The sequence below is a fragment of the Cyprinodon variegatus genome, unplaced genomic scaffold (assembly GCF_000732505.1).
Source record: "Cyprinodon variegatus isolate N-32 unplaced genomic scaffold, C_variegatus-1.0 Scaffold20, whole genome shotgun sequence".
In the NCBI taxonomy this organism is placed as follows: Eukaryota; Metazoa; Chordata; class Actinopteri; order Cyprinodontiformes; family Cyprinodontidae; genus Cyprinodon; species Cyprinodon variegatus.
The window spans coordinates 1636836-1659760 of NW_015150473.1; the positions used below are offsets into that span (position 1 = coordinate 1636836).

Sequence of the window (22925 nt, forward strand, 5' to 3'; positions counted from 1 at the left end):
CTGTGCCCCCTCCTCCCCTCCCTTTGCAGAGGATCAGATAATAAAAGCTTGGCCTGCTCTTTTGTTTTTGTGCATTGTTCATTAGCCCGGCAGCAACAACAGAAGCACACTTGATATGCTTGGCTTGACTGGGTGTATGGGAGTAGGGCAAGGTGGGAATGGGGGTGGGGCGGGAGTGTGTGTGCATTTGGGTTCATGCACCTACACGACACAGAGGGCGGGACAAGAGGTAGGGGGTATCTTTGCATGGCTCCAATGCCATTATAGAAGCAACTGGAAAATGAAGGGCCTGCAACTGGCAGCACACGTTGAATGAGAAACTCACACAGCTGCTATTAATGAGGAGAGCTGGATAAAATTTGTGTTAAAGACAAATCATAAATCTAGACTTTTCTAAACTTTAAGCGCTTTCAATTTTAGGAAATAAATCTCCTTAATTTTAAAGGTCTGTTCAGGGGTTAGTTTGGTCAAACATATTAAGCAGGGCTTGAGACTTTGTACAACTGTTGATACATTTCTTTCTCTATTCCCGCAGCACTTGCAGAAGCAGGACAGCGCTTACAGTCAAGAGTCGTGCGTCTACCTCTGCGCTCTGTGTGACTACACCACCAAGGCCCGCCTCAACCTGGTGCAGCACGCCCGTTCTGCTCGCCACCAGCAGAACGAAGGCCTGAGGAAACTCCAGCTGCACCAGCAAGGCCTGGGAGGGGAGGACGATGGACTGAGTCTACATGAGATGTTCCAAGTTAAGGAATGCCCCACCAGCCCAGGTCTGTTCTTCATCATCCATTTTATTATTCTGCTGTTCTTTTGACTTGAACTTTAGTCCTACTGCTACTTTATCATTTAGCTCATTTTCCCACCTGTTATCTCATCTACATCTACACATTTTTAAATAGTTTTTATCTTCACCAAATCTTGATATCAGCCTATCAGTTGTGTCAGTGTGCTCTATTAATTTGCTTATATCTTTAGCCTTTTTCTTCTGATTATGCATGAATTGGAGTTTTCTTTGCCAATTTCTGATCTCTGGTTTGTCTAAAGCCCATATATTCAAATCCAGATTATTGTTGGTTTCTATTTGTCTTTGCAAGCAATAATTTAATATAAAAAGCCTTTATATTTCATGCCTGTATGGTTCTTGACATCACGTGTGTGGGAGTAAAAGATACTATTATATCTCTGTATTATATTTTATTAGAAACATCTCATTAAGTTTCAAATTGTCTTTAGTATCTAAATTATCAGTAGCAGCGCCAGCATGACTAGCATTGTTAAAGCCTCTGTTTTAATGTATTTGTTGTATAGATTGTAATTATTTACTTTGGAGCTTCCAAAAGGCTGCCAACATTCCAATGGCAGCATGTTGCGTGACAGACAGATGTTTTGAAACTCAAAAGGATAAAACGGAGGAAATTGCCCTTTCTACCTCCAGTCTTTCTGTTATCTGCTTTAGATCTTACTCTCTCTTATTCTTTCTCAGAATGAGTGAACTAAAGCCATGTCTCTACAGGTTTTAAAATGTAAAGACTTACGTTTACTAGTTTCCTACAGTTTTACAAATAGGCGTAGCTAAAACCGAACATTTCAAAACCATGACACCTCTTCACTTAGTGATGACTTCAACTCTATAGAGTTATTAAGACCTGAAGGCGGTTAGGAATCACTTGTATCCTAATTATTTGAAAGATTGCTTTTTGTGGGGTTTCCAGCCACTCACTGATAAGAGACAATCAAGCTTTAAACCCCCGATTCTGGAAAACTGTCAATTTCTCAGTGCATCTTCATATTATTTGATCAATTTTTACTCTCTACCTCCTTTATTCCCTCTTTTCTTGGGCCTTTGCATCCAGACCACGTCTCTTGATACAGACCCGTCCGTTCCCCCTAATCTCCCCAAAATGAGCATGCTGTTCCCATTAGGCTGCCGCACTTATATTTGAAACACACAGGCACACACCGTCCCGTGCACAGGGACATCCCAGGCCAGCAAGCAGTCAGCTTATGAAATTTCACCTTGGGAGGATCTCACAGTGGAACGCCTCTACACACACACATACACTCACATGCATTGCTGACACACACTCTCATGTATGCTATGGCTACACAGTCTCTCCCTGGAGTGAGCTTTCATTTCCTTTCTCATGACCAAAGCAATTTGGCTTTCATTTAAGAGTCTCCATCCTGCCAGCAGCTAATAAGTGTAACAGAACTGTAAAACATTCAGAGAGACAAAAAAAGGAAAAAAGATTAATCGTTTTTTTTCTTTGAGTGGGGGTTGGATGGTTGGTGAGGGGTTGTAGGGTGTAAGAGGAGGGGGCTGTGCTTTAATTTAAACCAGAAGACTGAGAGTCAGGGTCCATTATTTAGTCATCCCTATGTTAATGCTGCCGGGAGAAAATGAGTGCTTAACTTGCTTTTGCTTTCCTTGACCTAAAGGAGTGGGTAGACTGGGGCATAGTGTTGGTGCAGAGGGGGGGGGCACGTTTTTGATATAACCTCTGCCCAGCAATATGCCATGCATCCATTTGTGTGTGTGTGTCTGCCCATGTTTGTATTTAAAAACTGTGCACCCCAAAGAATCCTGTTTATACTGTGCCTTTACTCCCGAAAACAGATGGAGACTAAGAGCTTACTAATATATAAGAATCACAACACGCACTCACACGAACAGGAGAAGAGGAGAGGCTTTCAGTCCTGAAATAGGACTGATGCTGGCGAACGTTTGGTTTTAATTACACATGGATCAAAGCATCGGTGAGAATCAGGGTGCAGCAGCAAAACATGCTTAGATAAATCATAACCTTACATTTCAACTTGACCCCATCCATCCCTCCCTCTTTCTCCCTCTCTCCTTTTTTGTCCTGCTTGTTCGGTATCCCTCTGACTCCTGTTAGTGTCTGTTTTTTCAACCCAAAGAGTCTTTAAGCCCCTTTTTTTTCTTCCTTGTTCTCTCTTTTTTTAACATCTCTAGTTAAGCAACACAAGCAGGTTTTAAAGTTGTCAAGAGCATAATATGCTTGCTACATCTCTTTCTAATTACACCACATTTAAAACATGTTCTACTTTTAAATGGGCTTTTAGTTTTGCCACAGTTTTAAGCCCAAATGAAGAATTTTCATTAAGAAGTTGCAGAGCTCTACAGATGTTTGCAATTTCTAAGATACTAGATCAGATATTTTCTGATGCCTACTTTAGTGACTGCTTAATATAAGGGCATTTTTGTCCTACTAATTATTTTTGTTTATTGAACAAATACAAAAGATTTGGCTACAGATCAAAGTTTTAGGGTACAATTAAAATGATGCTGCTTTGTTTTACACAGTGACATTTAAAAATTTGGTTACAATGTTTCTATTTCTTTATCTAGTGCATATGTTTTGGTTTTAAAACTTGTCATACCCTAAGATGGATTTATTGCCTAATGGTATGTGAAACACTAATTTTCTTTATTTTTAAATAACTGAAATTTTCCCATTCCTTCATCCATCTTCTGTTGTGTATCCGTCAGGGTTACAGTGGGTCTGGTGTCGTTCTCCTGCAGCTTATGGGAAAAATAATGAATGTTTTTCCAAATAAAACGATAAAAATGTTAGACATTTTCTCTACGTTGAAAATTAATCTATATTAAATTAGTTTAGATTCTGAGCTCTGATCAAGCAATCAAGCTTTGAAGAAAATGCCAACTTTAGCATCATGGACCTTGCAATATTGTTTAGCAAGTTGCTGTATCCTAACTTTGTTTACAGACCCTTCCTTTCCTATCCTTTATTCTGTCAGTTTCCTTTTTAGTTATTACCCCAAAATCCTCCCAGTGTAAAGGATTCTGCAATATATTAGAAACCAATCAAAGGGCAGTCAGTTGATATCTTTATTAGCTTACTCTGACAAGGCAACAATGCAACTAAAAAGCTACTTCCTTATAGCATAGGAATAAGAGCCTCAAAGATGGAGACAATAGTGTGTTTCGAGGTTAAAGCATTTACATTTACACCCAGAGCCCATAGTAATAACTTATTTCACCAGAGGAAGTCGCATCTTCACAGCATCCCCACTACGCTTAACCAGACGGGGCTTAATCAATATCCTGAGAACTTGTGGCATGAGATCTCATTACTCCCAGACTGGGATTTCATTGTAACAAACAAGGATTATCTGCTTCTCTAATAAATTTAGGCTAGAAGATTTTCTTTCTACAAGAGTAATATTTTATGCTATGAGAATTCTATATTTTACTGCCGTATATGTATTTATAACTATAGATGACGTAACTGTTTTAAGGGTAGCAAAACTTTCTAGTAAGCAGCATTTTAGTCAGTCTATGGTTTGAGGTTGTATGTGTGTATATGTGAACGTGGCTCTTAGTTTTTCTGGGGCTGCAACTCCTGACTCGAGCACTTTCTGTTCATTAGAGGCCGGTATGAAAAAGATTAATTTAAGTGCTGACCGGTATCTTTCTCTTAAAGCCTTGGACTTGGAACCTTGCCAGATAATTATAGGCTCATTTGGGAATAAGAGTTCTAATGCTCTGGACTTTATGTACATGTGAATGGCTTTCATTAAACAATTTGGATGTAGATTTTATGGCCCAATTAAGGATACAGCATTGCAGACACATTTTAAGGGTAAAAGTGTTTTTAACAAAGACAGGAGCAAAACTAATAGTATGTTGTTTGATTATGTTTGCATATACTGCTGTTTTATTTTGGATAATTCTAGCTTTATTTACCCGTTTCAGTCTAATTTTTAGAGGCACATCTCAAAATAAACACAGTTATGAGAGTGAACCAGACAGAGTGAAGAGTTACTGCGCATACACTGAAAACCTTTCCTGATGATCGTTTGTCTGGGTCCCTCTCAGACAAAAAGCTCACTGTGTGCATATTTCTGAGTTAAACTGTCTCTCTTTGTGTACAATTATAAGTGATAAAGTAAATTGAGTTTATAAAAAATGCCAGTTTGCATCAGAAGAGCGAGCATAAATGAATTCCCTCTCAACATGGAGGACGCAGATGCCATTTTTGTTTGAGGGCTGTCCAAAAATGATTAGAAGAATTAGATTTTTTTTTTCTCTCTCTCTCTGTTCTCCAATGAACCCTGAATGGAGCTGTTTAGTGTAGTTCAAGGAAGAAAAAAAAAAGAGCAACTATGATAAATGGTAAGTCATGGGTCTTCCATCATCAGTTTCATAATTTAAACAATTTGTTTAGCTAGATGTTTGGGGACATCTGGAAGAGTCTCTGAAGTTGAGGTTGTAACAGTGATTTTTCTGTTGTCGGCTCCGTTTCAAGCATTTCACCATTTGTTTGGCCACAAAGCACATTGCTATGAGGTGCACTTGTGTGTGTTTGTGTGTGTGAGAGTAAATGTGTATCCTCGACCATTAGTCCTGCTCTCCATCATGCATACAGCTCTACATAAGTCAGGCCGAGTAGAAACATGGGGCCTTTTCTGCATACTTTCTGTCATTTTCCCCCCTTCTGTGTTCCCTCTCTCCCTCTCACCAAAAAAAAAGATAAAGAAAGCGAGATGTGATCTTATGGAGGTAATTATTTCAGAGAGCCTGTCCTGTCATCCATACTCCACCAGCCCACCATCCACACGTCTCCATCCCGCTGTAGCACCCATCCCACCACCACCCGACATGCATTAAAGAGGGAGTGAGAGTACCCTCTTTGTCTGAATACCCCCTTTAAACAAAAGACCTCCTCTGACTTAGAGAGACCAACAACACTTTTATCATGTGCTCAACACTGTGTGTATGTGAGGATGTGCATATGTTGGTGTGTTCTGGGTCCCTTTGTTTTCTCTGAGTGATAAGGCTCTGGGACATTTTTTTTTGGTCCTTGTCAAATTAGTGTAGTCGTGCTAACCATTTACATAGCAGCTGTAGGCTAAAAAACAGAGCCTAATGCACTCCTCTTATCCCTGCGCTTGTGTGAGGATATAAGCGCGTTTTTGTTCATCCAGAAGGAAGTGATGGAACATCAGAACAGCAAAAGTTTCCTCCGACACGTTCCACTCAACTCAAGCTGCCTCGTAGTTGGGTCAGAATCACTACAAATGCAAAAAAAAAAAAAAAAACACAATTCATCAGATTTTTGTTGTTGGAATAAAACTGGCTCTTTCCACAAGAAGCATTTTAAGAGCCATGACTCCAAAAACCTTTTAGGTATTAGGTTTTCCCTTCTCCCTTACTTTCACTGCTTAATTTTATCCTTTTTCTCCCTCTGGGTGGTGGAGGTGGTTTTTTTTTGTCATTCCAGTGGTTTTCTTTTTCTTTTTTATTCTTTTTTTTTTTAGTTTCGGGCAAGGTCTCTCCTCAGACATAAGTCTATTTCCAGGGTTTGTCTCAGTAATTTGTGGCTATTACATAAACATTTACAAATGCCCATAAGAGTGAGAGAAATCATAGAACACGCTCCCAGACCTTACTAATCACCAGTGTTAGCACAGGGGTGGCCATTTTGTCATATAAATCTGCATGGAGAAGATTATGCCAGCTAAGATTTTGTAAATATCTATATCATTTTCAAAAATATAGTGATAGTTTACCACTAGTTGCTACTAGTGGTAAACAAAACAAGCATTTATGTTAATGAAAGCTGTATGAAGTAGTTAGTTGCAGATGAATATAGGTAGTTTGCAGATATTCTGAATTTATTGGCATATTTTTTGTGAGTAAAAGCAGAGCATGTATTTTAAAAAAGCCACACGGTGATGCACTGGTTTATATCTCTATCTACCCACCACTTTCAGGCCAATATCTAAAATGTATGGGTTGATCAGCATTAAATTTAGATTTATGTATTAAATTTTGCTCTAGACAATTGTCTTGGAGATGTTTGCTAGCAGAAATCTAAATGCTGAAGTTATGGGCTAGACTTAGAGAAGCCAAGGACAAGGTGGACTCATTAGTGTGTAGATCCAGTTCAAAGTAAAAACCATCTTAGTAAATTATGCAATTTTATTTTGAAATGCTTTAATTTTTACATGAAAAGAGTTCAGATACAGTAAAAGGCAAATATTACTTTAGCACAACATTTCCTTTATTTAAACTCCCTAAAGTATTTTTGCATTTTACACACATTTTATACATATTTTACACAATTTATATCTGACGATAAAGACTGACAGGGGTCACTTAAAAGTCCTGTTTTTGGTATGTATACCTGGCAACACACAAGTGGGGGTGCATCACCACTTGGATAAATTGATTGATGACTTTGCCCCAATGTTCCATCCATTGTATATTAGGAAATAATAAAGGACTTTATGTTCACAGATTTATGTCAGAGTCATTCCTCTAACTATCAAAACCTTGGATTTTCATTTTGCATCCACAAAATGAGTTTAAAAAAATGAGTCCCCAATGAGACATAGGAATTTCACTCCTGAGGTTCCTCTTTTCAATCACAGAAAAATTAGCTGGAGACAATGTGCTGCATTTTAAATCATTTGTCAAATCAAAATGAGATACATTCATATGTGTATATTATTATATTTTCGTCAAGTAGCAATTTACCCCATATTTCCCAAAACCATATTCTCTTGCCGTGGGAGTAAAAGATGTGGTCACTTTTTGAATAATTCCCTCCAAGCAAATTATAATTACTTTGTGGTCTGTGTGTGCACATAGAAGAAAAAGGGCAGCGGCCTGACTTGTGCTTCAAGGGGGAAAAAAAAGCTTCATTCACCATAAACTATTTTTGAAATGGTGTGTTGGGGCGGTACGGACTCAGGCCGATTGTTTTTCTTTTGGAGCTGAGCAGCTCTTTGGTGAAGGGGTATTACCCGAGCTAAATTGTTCCCTCATGTTTTCCGCCAAGGTTCTGTGCCCACCGCACTGACAGTTATAATTTGCAGAAATTGCACTGATTATCTGAATTTGCATACCTGACCAATGCCACATTAGCCTTATTTACAATACAAAGCCATGGAACTCTGAGGACGCATACTAAATATGACTTAACCCTTTGAAGAGGGGACTGGTGTCACAGGGCCATGATGTCTTTTATATTGTTGATATCACAAAGAGCTTAAGGCCCCGCTCCATATGGAACTAAAAACGTCTGGAGGCTCCAGGAGCAGGAAGTGATATGGAAAGAACCCCAGCGAAATCACAGGGTCGTTGCACCTTTATCCTTATCCGTAGGTTCTTTTTGACCTTTCTCTCTCCATATTTTTCACCTTTTAGCTCTTGTTTCCATCTTCTTTTTTCTTTTCTTCTTGTCACTGCACACCACCCCTTCACCCCCTCTTTTTTTTCTCTCCCTCACCTCCATTCTCTTCCCTTCCCGATCCCTTCATACACCCCCTGTCCATTGACTCTTAACCACAGATGGACAAAACAATGGACCATGTCACACAGCATTAAGACAAACAATCCAGTGATGGGAGGAGGGTTGTGTGGAGCCAGAGCCACGGTAACCAGGCAATGCACTCATAGAGTCCAAGCAGCTACTAATCTCTGACAGCAATGATACAATTCACAGATGACATTGAAAGCACCCTATATCCTGCAAAGGAAAAAAAAAAAACAGCAAAAAAAAAGCAGTTTAATCAGACCGAGCTTGAAGAGGTACAAATCACCCCCTTTTCAGCTATTTTTCCTCATTCTTCTTTTTGAATCCTTTACCACATCCATCAATAGCAGTATGGAATTGATAGCAGCTATTGATTTCCTATAGGCTAAGGCTAATCGTCGCTAACCGAAGGAAGCTTTGCAGTAACAGCAGCTGTCAGAGGCTTGTAGTGTGCATGTGTGTGTGTGTAGTTTTTCGTGGGGGATAAATGTGTGTGTGTGAGTGCGTATGACCCTCCAGGGTTTCAGTAGCAAAAGCTGTGCCTCTCCATTGTTTACTTACAGCAGGCTAATGGCCTAACAGCAAGGCAACGTATAGGAAGGAAAAAAAAATATTTCTCTTTCTAGAATAAGGAAAATGTATGTTTCATCTGTCCAAAAAGGGAAAAAAAGGGAAAAAGGAGAGATATGTCAAGTTTCACCTCTCTACCTTTCCGAGTAAGACCCATCTCCCTCTCGCTTCTTTTCTTCATCTCCCTAATAGGAAATTTGAGCACACTGTGCGAGATTAAAGCAGAGAATCAATGCCTTGTGAGCAATCATTTCCAGACAAATCTCTTTCATCTTTTCTCCCCCCCCCCCGACGTTCTCTCGTTCCCTTTTTTTTTCTTCTACCTCCTAATGCTAACAGGGGGTCCTGTGTCATGACATCCCTTTTGCTTTTATCATGTCCTAATAACGCTCTGAAAATAGAGAGGGAGAAAGAGGAACGTGACAGAGGGTTAAAAAAGGATGCTGGGAAAAAAAGAACAAGAAATGGATAGACTGATAAAAATCTATTGAGTGAGCATAGAGCTTGATTTCTGCTTTGATGTAGATGTCTTTGTGCAAATTAGACAAATATGCCTGCTGTTTTAGTCATCTTGAAGCTCTTCTTGAGGGACTGTCTTCCTGTTCTTTTTTTTTTGGGATAGAATGAATCGACCAAAAATGACAGACAAGTTCACTGTAGGGCATAAAAGAAAAATATTTTGTCACATTTTGGTGACTGGATTTACATAACAGGATATGCTAAAGGAAAGTGGCTACATAAAGGTACAATAATAAGGAATAGAGTGTCCTGCAAAAGGAGTTATACCCCTTCAACACTTTAACAGTGTTGTGAGTGTGGGGTTCACAAGCCAGCATATCTTAATCAAATCAGTGGTTCATTATTGGGCATCTGCTAAGCTGAATGACAAGCTGAGGGAATTCAGCTGTTAGATTCAGGTGATGGAGAGAACATGCATCTAAAAGTTGCAGGATGGCAGCTCTTGAGGATTAGACTAAGGCACCTTTTAGCTTGACCATGATTCCACATAGAAAACTGTTCCACATTTAAAAGCATTCTCCTCAAGAAGTGATTTAAAAAAAATCTTTTTTGCTTAACTCAGTTGACAGAAAGATATTCTGAGTGATAGAAATTCTTTAGAGTATTTTAAAGGGTGGTTACTTTGCAAGCAAGATAAATTGTCGCAAGATTTGTGAATTCACAAACTCCCGAAAATGCAGCTTTGCCAGAAACCAACAGATGCATCAGCCTCAATACAGAAATGTTTCAGATCAATGAAATGCAGTGATGTGTATGACTTAACATGCCAACCAGTAGTGGAAGACTGTAGCTAAAGAAAAAAAAAAGTAGCTGGAATATCGTCTATATCTTTTTGAAAAACAAGCACAAACACGTGATTTTTGCATATGTAGAAGATGTTTGCTTGCTCCTCCCGACCTGAGTTGGAAACAGTTTGATTCATCAGCTAGCTCCGTAAAACAAGTTAAGAATGCGATACATGTCAGCTGCTACGGCTGCTGTGATTGGCTAAAAACATGACACGGGAGGGAGGTACCCAATCAGCTCGAATTGCACTTATTGTCCCTCCCTCGTGCAAACATTTTCAACAGGAGGATTTCCATATCGATGCAGTGTGGAATTCAGAATGAAATACACGTATCAATCTGGTTTATGCCAGATTATAAGGGGGGAGATTGAGTAAAAAGTTAAAATGTCTCTGCTGTTAGGTTTTGACTGTTCTGTTTTTTTTTTTGAGGTTTTAATAAGGACTAATGCGGTGTATCAATACCACAGAGGTAAAGGGTAAGCATTGAGGCCTTAATCCTTAACATGGCTGTGACAGGTTGGAGTCACTGCCTGTTTAACTTTGCCGTACACTTTCTCCCAACCCCATTTCCTGTCTGTCTACTATTAAATAAAAGCTGCTGGTGCCAAAAAAAAGCTGGATTCTAGAGGAGTCTTAAGTAACTGTTTAATGATCTTATTCTTAACTGAAGAAATTTTACTCTTAAAAACTCTTAAATCATCTGGTCCCTAACATTTTAGGGACCAGATGTTATCTGTGGATGTGTAGATCTTCTTCAATTTAAGTACTCAGATGAATTTTAATTGTTAAGTATGATGTGACTTGGTGTGGTTTAGCTCAAAACTAATTCATGTGTAAAAATGGCCTAGTTAAGGCTTACTTAATCCAGTTGATAATCTTTTGCAAGACCCACAAATTTGTGATCAGTCTCTTTATCCAGACTGACTGAACTTAGGCACTTTTACAAAGAGGCATGTGTAAATACTTCGGCATGAAGATGTTTAAAAGCTGGCTGCGGCATGGGCCAAAAGGCTGTAATTTCAGCAAAAGTAGTTTCTACAAAGTGTTGATTTCATTCAGTTGGGCTGAGTGTAAATCACACCAGTAGTTTCAAATTTCAATTCATTAAAACAGCAAAACATTTTTCTCCTGCTTCACAGTACATCACACTACTTGATGTTTATCTGTAATATAAAACTCCACCATATCAAAGTTTTTAATTATAACACATGAACATGCCACAAACTTTTAAGAAGAACAAATGCTTTCACAAAGCTCTGCAACCTTTAGGTGATCTGCTTGGTTAGACCTGCAAGGTGCTTTAAACATAGGGTCCATGCACAGCAAATACACACGTCTAGGCCCGGCCTTTGTTTCAGAAGCAGGTTAATGGGGAGTGAGGAAGAGGAGCATTGCAATTTTCTGCTCTTTAGGCACCAGAGAATTCTCTTCAGTGTAAGAGAGACCAGACTCTCAGTGTAATAGGCATTTTACACCCTCATCACCCCTTGCACACGCACACAAATATAAACCTGTGGAGTGAAATAGGCATTCTGTGGTGTGCATTGCTGGTCCCCAGAGTGCCAGTAAGTGTTAGACATGCAATGAGTTGGCAATGAGACAATCAGCATACTGAAATTGAAACCTTGTCTGAAGTCACACAGGAGAGGAGAGAAGAAGAGTGGAGAGGAGACGTAGTCTGGAGGAGCAGAGATTGGAACAGATGGTATAAGAGAGGAGAGCTACAGAAAAAGTAGAGAGGAGAGACAGAGGGGGAGGAAATAAGAACTGATGTTTGTTTAATTGCCTCATAAGTGATGACAAAGATAATTATGTCGAAAGAGGAGATGCTCCTCTTAGGCACGGCCAATGAACAGTTGGATCTGTTTTAGTCATTTGTGCGTATGTGTGTGTGGTGCTGTCTCTCTCTATAGCCTCATCAGCTGTTGTCCCCTCCAGCTCCATCAAGTATAGGACACCATTAAAGCATGCGTACGGTTTGTGTCACATCAAATCAATCAGCTTAATTAACAAAAAAGAAATAAATATTTCAAGCAAAATGCATACACAAGGCACAGTCATCATTTGGAATCATGTTAATTACTCTACAGCATCCTAATTATGAATATCTCTGCTTCATGTATCCGAGAATATGAATATGAGCACGCTAAACCTGATTTCCTGCGATGTGTGTGCGCTCACGGCTCTCTTTCATGTGTGTAAGCGATGCTCCCTTGACTTCATATCTAATTGTCTTTTTTTTAAATCCCAATATTCTGCCATGTGCCGACTGTACGTAATGAGTCAGGGCGTGTCAAAGTGCAGGCCTGAGCTGTCCGACTGAGTTAAGCTCTTCCTGTCTACTGTAGAAGCCTCCGGCTTGCGCGCTTGCACACTCAGAGACACAGTATCAATGTGGGAGTTCCTGTATCTGACATGAGATTAAGAGGGCCAAGTGGAGGAACGTCGAAGAGCTGCCCTGTTGCATTTGCAAGAGGGGAAAAGGACCATCCTGTCACACGTGCGTGCACACCCAACCACACACATGCAGAGCACACTGTGCTGTAAGTGAGCAGTAGCCTGCCTTGCATTATTCACAGTGGCCGAGTGATCGAAGCTCGGTTCAATAGCACTAAAACGGCGCACGCAGGAGAGATTTGTCTTACAAAACCTTGACACACACACAGGCGCACATATGCTCTCACACGCATTGATTTTAGGTGGTGGGAATCTCTCAGGCTTTGGACGAAAGACATGGACGTAAGAGGGGTTTCCCCTGTCAGAGAAAGCCCCTAGCAAACTCCATGTGCTGCTCCTCTCAGTCTTAAATATACACACTGAGACAAAGGGCACAGGGAAAAGCTGTAAGGTGAAGCTTCGCTTGCCAAAAATAAGATTTTGATGATGTCCGCGGCAAACATTAATATTAAAATTATGAAAAAAAGTGAATAGAAGAGGAAGGATCTATGTCTTAGATCTGATGTGGTTTCATTCACTAGAAGATGAGCTGCTGATAAAAATAAAAAGCAAGCAAAAAAGCCTAACTGATCATATTTCTTTTTTGCTGAGTCTCCTTTTTTGCATTTTACCATCAGGAGGCTTTTTGCAAGCAAGGCAAAAAAGAAAAATCATGCTATGCACTATATGTCACATCTTTCCTCTGCAGTGTGTGTTTTAGTGTTTTTTTCTCGTATTTTTTTTTTTTTTTCTTTTCTAGAGAACTGTTTAAACTTAAACTGAATAGCAAATTTCCTCATGCATCCATCACTTCATTCGGTTTCCCACTTTTTCTTACACTCTGAAATCCCACCATCTCTTACTGGATTTTTTTTTTCTCTTGGCCAAATTAACATGTATTGACAAGCAAGGACTTGCATGCCTGTAAACACAAAGGAGCAAACACACAGACGGATACACACCTTGGTCCCCTGAAGACATGTGATGGAGCAGACCCAATCCCCTGTAATCATCTGGAGCTCCCACTTGTACCCACATCTTGCTCTGTTTCAATCCCGAGTAATGGTTTGGGGCAGGGGGCCGAAGCGGTGGGCTTCTTTCCCTTAGCCCCAGTGTCTTAAGCTGCCATTGATTAAATGTTAACTGATATACTCGGCCCTGGCAATCTTGTTAGAGCCGGAGTAGGCAGGCAGCTCGACAGACAGTTTAGGACCTGCACCCTCCTGATCAATAGCACAGATAAAGATTTCATCCATCAATGGGCTCCCAAAACAAAAGGTACCTGATACCTGATTAGGCCCACAGGGACACATACACACATAGATTGAACATGAAGACATGCTTCGACATTACTATATGAACTGAAACAGATGAATATACAATGAAATAGTATAGACGTATGGATTTAACACAAAGTCACTCTCTTATTCTTTGTGTTCACTTATTTTGTCCAAAATAATTCTATAAACAACCCCATACCAAGTCAATCAGTGGGGTAATTACAATAGATACTCACATATGCACCTTCAAACATATGGGCAGTCAAGCCTGCAGGTACGACAGCTCTGACTTTTCCCAGATGAAGGTTAATTATGCTCTGTTAGTCGACTTCGGTGTGTTCATTTTGCTGGCCCATGTAGGTGCGAGTTCATGCGTCTCCACTAAAAACTGTATGTGCACTTAGCGTGGGTGTGCGTGCCAGAGGTACCACAAAGTGGTTGAATCAATGTCTGGGCGACCACCACTGTTAAAGTGTATCAATAACGTTTCCCTATCTTCTTTCTGAGCTATTGTCACAGGGCAGCTTGAAAGTCCAAGCAGGGCTGCAATTAAGACTTAATTATAAATCAATATGTGGGGTCATTTAAATATTGATTTTTCCCTTTTCCTCAAATTGTTAACATATTCCACACCCTGTCTATGCCTTTTTTTGGGTTACATCTTCAAGAGGGAATCAATACTTTCCCTTACAGTCAATCAAGAGGAGCTTTTGCATTGCTCGAGCTAAAAAAAACAAAAAAAAAAAACACTACAGGACATCTTGATATATTTCGACAAATGTCACAGCCCTTTAAATTCTAATGGCTTTTTTAATGAAAAACAATGACAGTTGGGAGCTCTGTAACAGTTGTCTCACTTTGGGAGTTTTTGGGTTGCGTTTGTTGTCACAGTGCCAAAATTAATTTGCATAATTTTCACAGCTGACATTTTCTTTGATAGGTGCATCAGAGCACCCTCCAAGAATGATATCAATGCAGCCCAGTAACCTGCATGTTATTTGATTAAATGATAAATGAGCTTTGGAGACCCTTTTTATTATCCTGCTCAGCCATTGCAAGCGGCAGAAACATTTTCAAGTGGCATGTCAGGGGCTGGAGGTCTAATGCTTGGAAACATGGAGCTCTCTGTTTTTTGACGGCTAGCAGAGATAAGGTGGAGATATGGCCCTAGCACTGGTTCAAATTTAAAACAGATCCCACCGGGGGAAGGGGTGTCGGGGGTTCGGGGGTAGTAAAGGAAAGGAAATGGGGGGAGAAGGGGGAATAGCAAGAAGCAGAATATTGTCAATCCTCTAAGTGTCTAGTGGTGTCTCTCTTTCTTTTCGTCTTTCTCTCACTCTTTTACTCCCCCATTCCCCCTCAGTAATCTGATTTATTTGAAGCATATGTGTGTAGCTCTGTCTTTGTCTGCTTCTATTAGGGTTAGTGGGGGCCCATATGACATTGTTTAGCCAGTAATGAAATGGACATTTTTTGCATGTTTTTGAGAAAGTCAGAGGAAAGCCAACACTCCGTATTTGTAACAGTCTGCAAATACCATCTCCACAGCAGTTCAGTATCACCTCCAGCCCTGCTGTGACTGTGTGTGTGTGTGTTTCCATTCCTTGTTTTATATTTGAGTTGGACTTACTATACTGCAAGTAACCACATGATAATTTAGCTTAGAGATGTTTTTCTTTCATCTGACCTTATCTCTTTTTTTTGTGTGTACATATAAATCTCAGTACATATAAAACAACAACACATTTTTCTTGTGCAAATGCTTGTATAAAAAAAGTATTATCACATAAAAGATATAGAAGTAATTTTATAACAGGTTGGCACAATTTAACTTGTCCGAAATTAATAAATAAAGATTATATATATGAAGAAGTCATGCTTATCTAGATCAGTCTACGGTCAAACTTGTTGATTCAAAACAACATCATTTATTTAAACCTGGTAGATTTAAATTTACAATAACCTTTTAGTTTTATTTAGATGTTTCTTCTGAAATAATACTATTTAAATGTATTTATTTATTCGAAAATAAATATGCCAGTTAAAACATGAAAAAGAGTTTAATTTCTGCAGTTATAATTAAGATTTTCTATTAATTATTGAAAATGTGTGAATAAAATATAATAAAATGTAAAAAAAAAATAAATTACATAGTTTATTAAAGATTATTTGTTTACTTAGTATGGGGAGTACAATTTTGATTTTCATTGTCAGAACCAATTAAGTGTAAATTGTCTGGTTCCGATCTTATCTCTTATCTCTTATTTTATTGGTACAGAGCTTCACATGGTGTTAATTTAAAGTTTCACCATTATTATAAATAACCAAAAATTAATAAAATGTTAATGTGAGGGTCGCTTTCCTTCGTTTTCCAACTAAGATTACAGCTTTGTGTCTTATGACGGATCTGAAAGCAGATTCTTTGATGCTGCCGAAAACGGGACAGTAGCCCAACAGGATAAAGATCTGTTGAAGCATTATCCATTTGCCCACTGCCCGTCACAGGCCTATTTTAAGCATACACACCCACCGCCCCACACCCGCACGCAAACAGACACACATATAAAACCTATTCTTTCAAACCATGGCAGCCATTTTATTAGATTCTTCGTGTTCAGGGCTCGTATTAGTTCCCGGAAAACAAATAAACCTTGAATGCATGACAAGGACCAGTCTGGTCAATTCCAAACTATATCTATCTGGCCCGCATCTTTGTTTACCGGTGTAGTGATTGATGGAAAGATAGAAGGATAAATGGAGACACTGAGAAACAGATGGGCCAGGCATACGGATGGATAGCTGTGTGAAAAGATAGAAAAATAGATAGACAGATAGAACGATATGTGGATAGATAAATGAATGGACAGATGGATGAGTAAAACAGGCAGATCTCGTTGAGCTGATAGAGTTGAGCAGGTATGCCGAGAAACAGCTGCTTTCTTCATTAGGTTCATCTATTGATCTCGGACCCTTGTTGTGCACATTTATATATGTGTGCATGTGTGGATGTGTGGTTGTGTGTATGGGTGCATAGTTTGAGAGCAAGGGAAGAGAAAGACAGGAGCCTCTATAGATAAGTGCTGGTAATAGAACAGAATGAATTCTTATCACAGAGATGGGAAGGCCATTAACCCTCAGCTCCTAGTTCTCTCTCACTCCGTCGCTGTCTGGTCTGACTCCCTTTGCTCCTGTTTTCCCCCCCTCCTTCAATCCCCCGGTCTGGACCTGACAGGGTCACGTTGCCAACTTTGTGTGATATTTCCACTGCATGTGTGAGTCACACTATGTGTGTGTGAGGGGGTGTGTGTGCGACTGCATTTTTCAGCTGCTGCTGCTCCATCGCCCAGATGTTTATAATCAGGGGCTGGATAAATATTGGACAGAGGAATTATGAAAAAAGAGAGAGAGAGATGGGAGGAGATGAAACAGAGGAGAGGAATCTTCTTTTAAAATTATTCTTAAATCCCTCGGTAAGCTTGCCATGCCGCCTCTTCAATTCACCTCTTCAGCCTTAGGTGATTTAAACAGCCAAAATGCAATATGGCTCTTGTGTAAGATATCGGTCTGTGTGTGTGTGTGTGTGTGTGGTGTACAGTAGCTATGCTGCTCTATTGTATAAGGACAGGTGTTGCTGATTTTTTCCCCTCATCACTGTATCTTTTGAAGGCATGTTTTTGTCCTGTAAAAACCCTTTGTATTTGCGATTTAGGAATCATTAGCAACACCTCGCCGGCACACACATCCAACTGAACACACACACAGTGCCCACAGCATTGAAAATGAAATCCCACTTTGCACAAAACAACAGTTTCTTTCTGCACAGCAAGCAAGACATGCAAGCCTTTTATCCTGGCTATGTTTATTCATATGATTTCCTTTTTTTTGGAGTAATAGGTGTTTTGTTAGCTGCCTGTAAGACAGGAGAAGGGGGGGATATGAGTAAAAAGAAAACACAATGAAGTGTCCCAGGAAGTTGTAATTGACAACAACAAAGCAAATTTGGTACTGCTGATACAAGCACTTTTTTTCCCTGCTTTTTCCATTGGTTCACTTTGCCGACATTCACATCAAAACCGTATCAAAAGTGACAAACCTATTGTCTCGATTTCAGAATCTCCCTGAAACCCGTTTTTTTTCCTGGCGTAATATGTTCTGGAGTGCTTTCACCCAACAAATGGCTGTGCGTGGGTGGAAACACGTGCGTTTACTGGCTCTGGTGTGTTTACACATTAGCATGTGAGCTTCTGACGCTTGTGCGTGAAATACGGCGAAAGCTGCATAGGAGCAAATGTGTGCAGTATGCATCGAGGGCTTTATCATTTAGGTGTGTGCGAAAAACCGTGCGCGACAAGTGAGGGAGTTTTTCCCAGGCCCTGTGCAGGAGCTGTAGACCCTCTCCGCTAGGTTGATGTTTAGTATTTTAGACATGCTACATTAACAACATCTGGTTAAGATCTAAATGCTTGTTAAATGCGCTGAAATTCGGGGGAAAGGTACAAGGAGAATGAGGGAAAAGAGAACAGGGGGATACAGAGGGAGAGAAGGGTAAATAAAGATTTGGGGGTGAGAGAACAAGAGGGAGGGAGATCAGTAAGTCTGTAAGGTTATTACTCTGGCAGTATTACCACTGGCCCTTGACTCTGTGTGTATATATGTATGTAGGCCTGTGACTGTGTGGGATGGTGTAATGTTTCAAAGCTTTCCCCTTAAAACCTGGAGGCCACACTAGAGCCACGCGCGCGGCGCAGGAATGTGACATCACAGGGCCCCTTCCTGCTCTCTCTCACACACACATGCACAAATAGTCTCACAGGGGACATGACCAGAGTTGTAAGAAGGAATCAGCATCAACATCAGGCCTAACTCAAGGAGACATGGCAGTCAGGGGTGCAGCCCGAAACATTAAGGCTGCATTACTGCCATAGATATACTGGACATAGAGAATCTAGTCTTCATTAATATTTATACATGGATAAAGTCTGTCCTAAGACTGTTGTCTGACCCATTCAGGCAGAGTTTTGTGTATTTATTATGTCTTTTCTCTTTATTTGTCTCTTGATGTTTTCTGTTTCCAGCAATTACAGCTTCAGCTGATGCTCCATTTTTATGGCGTCTCTGATTTAAGATAAACAAAATGTTGAGAGAGATTTTTTTTTTCCACTCTTTCGCTCCTTTAATGAGCAGCCTCCTAGCCCTAAGGAAGCAAATTAGAGGAGGCTAAGCCCAGCTAATGAATTCAGCCATTTTGGAGTCTCCAAACGTCCAGTTTCCCGGAGTGGCATCACTCTGCAGTTTGTGTGCTTGTATGACTGAGTCCTCCACCGGGCACATAATGACCCGGCATGGCGGTTATGGGCCCTCAGGGGCGGACGGGAGGGGGAGCGAGTGGTCTCAGAGCAGGTCATTATATAGCTAGAGGGCACACTCTCTCGCACATACGCACACATACACAGCGAGAGTGCTGACACTTTAAATACATTCTTCATTGCTTCCATCTCCCATATGTCTATCGCTTTATTTCTTACCTTCCAAATATCTCATTTTATATATCTTTCAGTGGTTTCTCCAAGATGAATCAATTTGAATGCCTTTTTTCTCCTTTAGATATCAAAGTATTTTTGTCTTTTTTTATTTAACAAAAAAATCTTATAAAAGAAACGCTTTTAATTAATCAAAACAAATTTCCAACTCTTTATGGACTTTTAATTAATGGTTAGATTTTAAAGCAAAATGTTTAAACTTTAACTATGATCAAGAATCTCCTAATTATTCTTCCACTTTAATAGTTAAATATAGGCTTGTGTCAGTTGCTGGGTAATCCAACCCAGGTTCTGTGGTTAACTCAAGTCCACCGCCCGGCTTTAATGTTCCGACTTGCCCACATCAAAGATAGTCCCACCAGGCTGCCAAAATCACACCCCCTCCACATCCACAGCCTGGACTGCTCTCCCTTTTCTCTGTTTGTGTCTGTGCGCTTGTGCACAGAGACAGAGGAAGGTGACTGCGAAAGTTTTGCCCTGTCCTCTGGTAGCGATTAAGTTGATGGTTAAAAGTCTCCCCCCGTCTTCTTCAAACACACACACACTCTTGCACATGATATCTCATATTCTAACACATGCAGTCTCTCTCTCAGTTGATCAATTACTCACACGCGCACAATAAAAGACTGAAGCGCATGCACAGTCAGGGACAGGCGTGCACAGATGTAGGCACGAATGCGGTGCGTAGTTGTCAGGGTCAGTCGGAGGGCAGACGTTGGGCTGATGTATGGAGGGAGCTCGTCTGGGAATGTCCTCAGTGTGGAAGCACATTCCCTGGATTCACACAGACACACCGCAGATATCACTGACTATGGGGAGAAAGGAGCAACAAAAAAAGGGCTGATTGGGCCCAGATGATCACACTGCCGTTTCTTTTTTATTCTGTTTTCCTCACCACTCCCAGTCCTCCTTCATCTCTTTTTGTTCAGTTTTACCATTCATTTCCTCTTTTCTAGCTACAGGTATACTGCCCCCTACAGGGCTGTTGAAAAACCTTTTTTTTTAGCCTTATAATTTTGGACTGACTTCATTTTGACCTCTGTGTTGGTTTTGTTTCCTTTGTTCTTGTGTCCATAAAAAGGAAAGATTTTCTGTCAGATTTATATAATCTTTAAAATGCTACTTATTTCTTTCAAATGTGATATCATTCAGGGGTTACATCAAAAGATGAGCTGTTAATGTTGATAGTTTAGAGACAGTTATTTCTACTAATATTGAAAATGTTAATATTTACAGTGTTTATTCAAAGTTATAGATATTTTCTTAAATGATATAGAGGATAAAGCGTTGAACTCATGGTTTTGGATTATTATGATTGTAATTAAGAATCCCTAGAGTTTTAAATAGCTGCATGCTCCTACTACAGTACAGATGTGCAGAAGCACCCCTGTACTGTTTTTTTCTGATAGATTTGAGCTGGTTTTATTCTCACTCTTTAGTCAGAGCTTCTTTGAAACATGATCTTTAATATGTTTTTCGCTTTGCAAAGCTCAGTTATGCATAACAGCGAGAAAAAAAAAAGAAAAGACATGAAGGATTTCCAAGCTATATACGTGTATAGCAGTACAAAGCCACACAGCCTTTCTCCTCTCCTTCTTTATATGTGAAGGTGAGGTGAATTAAAATACAAGATGGACGCTACAGCAGCAGCAGTGAAAATTGCAATTTCTGCAGCCAGGGCTCTCCCAGCTGACAGGAGATATTTCATCTCCGTTGTCACCAATGTATTAATAAAACATCAGGAGCAGAGTGCTGTCCCGGTCTCTCTCGCACACAAACACACACACATACAGGCTCACACAAATGTGTACATACATGTGATACACGTGCACAGCACACACTTGGGGCTAATGCAGAAATCTAACAATGAATGCAACACACACAAACACTGCAGCAAATTTCCTCAACAATCACATGCCAGCATCTGCCATAAAAATTTCATGCTGTATATAATGTCCTCTTAATGTGATGCTGCTTAAAGCAATGGCGCCAGCGCTTAGTCTCAGCTTCTGTGTTTTGCACCATGTGTTATGCGAAAGGGTTAATCATATCATGTTTCTTATGCATGGTTTGGAGACCCTGTTTTGCCCATCATACAATGGCCAAAGTAATTGTATTCAAATGAAAGCTGACCTCAGTGCACCCACACCACGATTTTGTTCATATCACTCCGTGTAAGTGTCGTGTGTGCGTTTGTGTTTCGCAAACCACGGTTATGAAGGATCTGCTGGATTGATGAGCACGGGTTTTTTTGAAACACACACACATGCACACAGATACGTAGCCATCTAATACTCTAAGGGGGGAGTCGGTTGGTGAGGGAGAGCCCCCTCTCCCTACCTCTCTTTCTAACTCACCCCATTTTAAAGACATGAAGTTTTAACGTTTTTGTGTGTGTGTGTGTGTGTGTGTGTGTGTATGGGTGTGTTAACACAATGGTGTATGTGTGTATGATTTGATGCCTGTTTGCAAGTGTTTCACTTTGATTTTGGACTGGTGTGTTCTACCCCATAGATGGAGGAGTGTGCTATATGTGTGGGTTTGTGTGTGTATGGGGGTGCATGTGGGTGTGTGTCTGGTTATCTGGCCTCTCTCAGACTGCTCAAAATTCATTACAAAGTGACATCAGCCCAGCCGGAGACAAATGATGGCTGGATGAAAGGGAGCGCTGGGGCTCGGCTAGGATTAGTGTTAGCTTGTGCTGGCGACACGTATACACACATACACACTTACGCACATACACAAACACGCATGCACGCACTTTAATCCACTGGCAGAACACTGCAGATACACAGAATTATCAAACAAGGGGCTGAACTCGCAGAGATGGGCAGGCTAATCTGCTAATAGTACAGAGCTGCACGTGTGTGTTGGTGTGTGCTTAAGTGCAAAAATATGAAAATTATGTATATATATATATATATATATATATATATATATATATATATATATATATATATGTGTGTAAATGTATATATGTTAGGGTGTGCTTTAAGTGCAATAGCAACGAGCCTTAGTCAAACAATAGGAGAACATTTTTTTTGTGTGTAAGACAAGATATATTTTTACAGGCTATAAGACATTTGAGGGATTAATACTATTTCGCTCTTTTTTCATCATTCCTAACCTTTAAGTTTTTTTTTTTGTTTTTTTAAAAATGAAAAATAAAATAAATGAATTGTTTCATAAATGATACAAAGATAAGAATGGTATATAGTACGTTTGAAGAGGTTGTATACCCTAGGTGTTTATGGTCAGACACAAATGTTATTTTGATGCGTTTGATGACACGGACAATAATAATGAATGCAATGCCTTATTTTGATTATTTTAATGTGTATTTATTTATTTTTTTTGCCACTGAAAAGTACTGTTTGAACTGTAACAAATAGTTTGCAATATTTCTTGATTTAAAATATTTTAATAATAGTTTACATCTGTAGGTTGATAAACATATCTGTGTTTTTATTTGATGTCATTTCAGTTT

The 22925-nt window shown here is 39.9% G+C and overlaps 1 protein-coding gene across 4 annotated transcripts in view; it reads left to right on the plus strand.

Moving 5' to 3' along the window:
* zfhx4 (zinc finger homeobox 4) overlaps positions 1-22925 on the plus strand; it is an 88042-nt gene that overhangs the window by 44338 nt on the left and 20779 nt on the right. For all 4 annotated transcript variants that reach the window (XM_015389421.1, XM_015389426.1, XM_015389414.1 and 1 more), the window contains exon 6: positions 536-770. In XM_015389421.1, coding sequence (XP_015244907.1) covers positions 536-770 — 235 coding nt within the window. The remainder of the gene's footprint in view (positions 1-535; positions 771-22925) is intronic.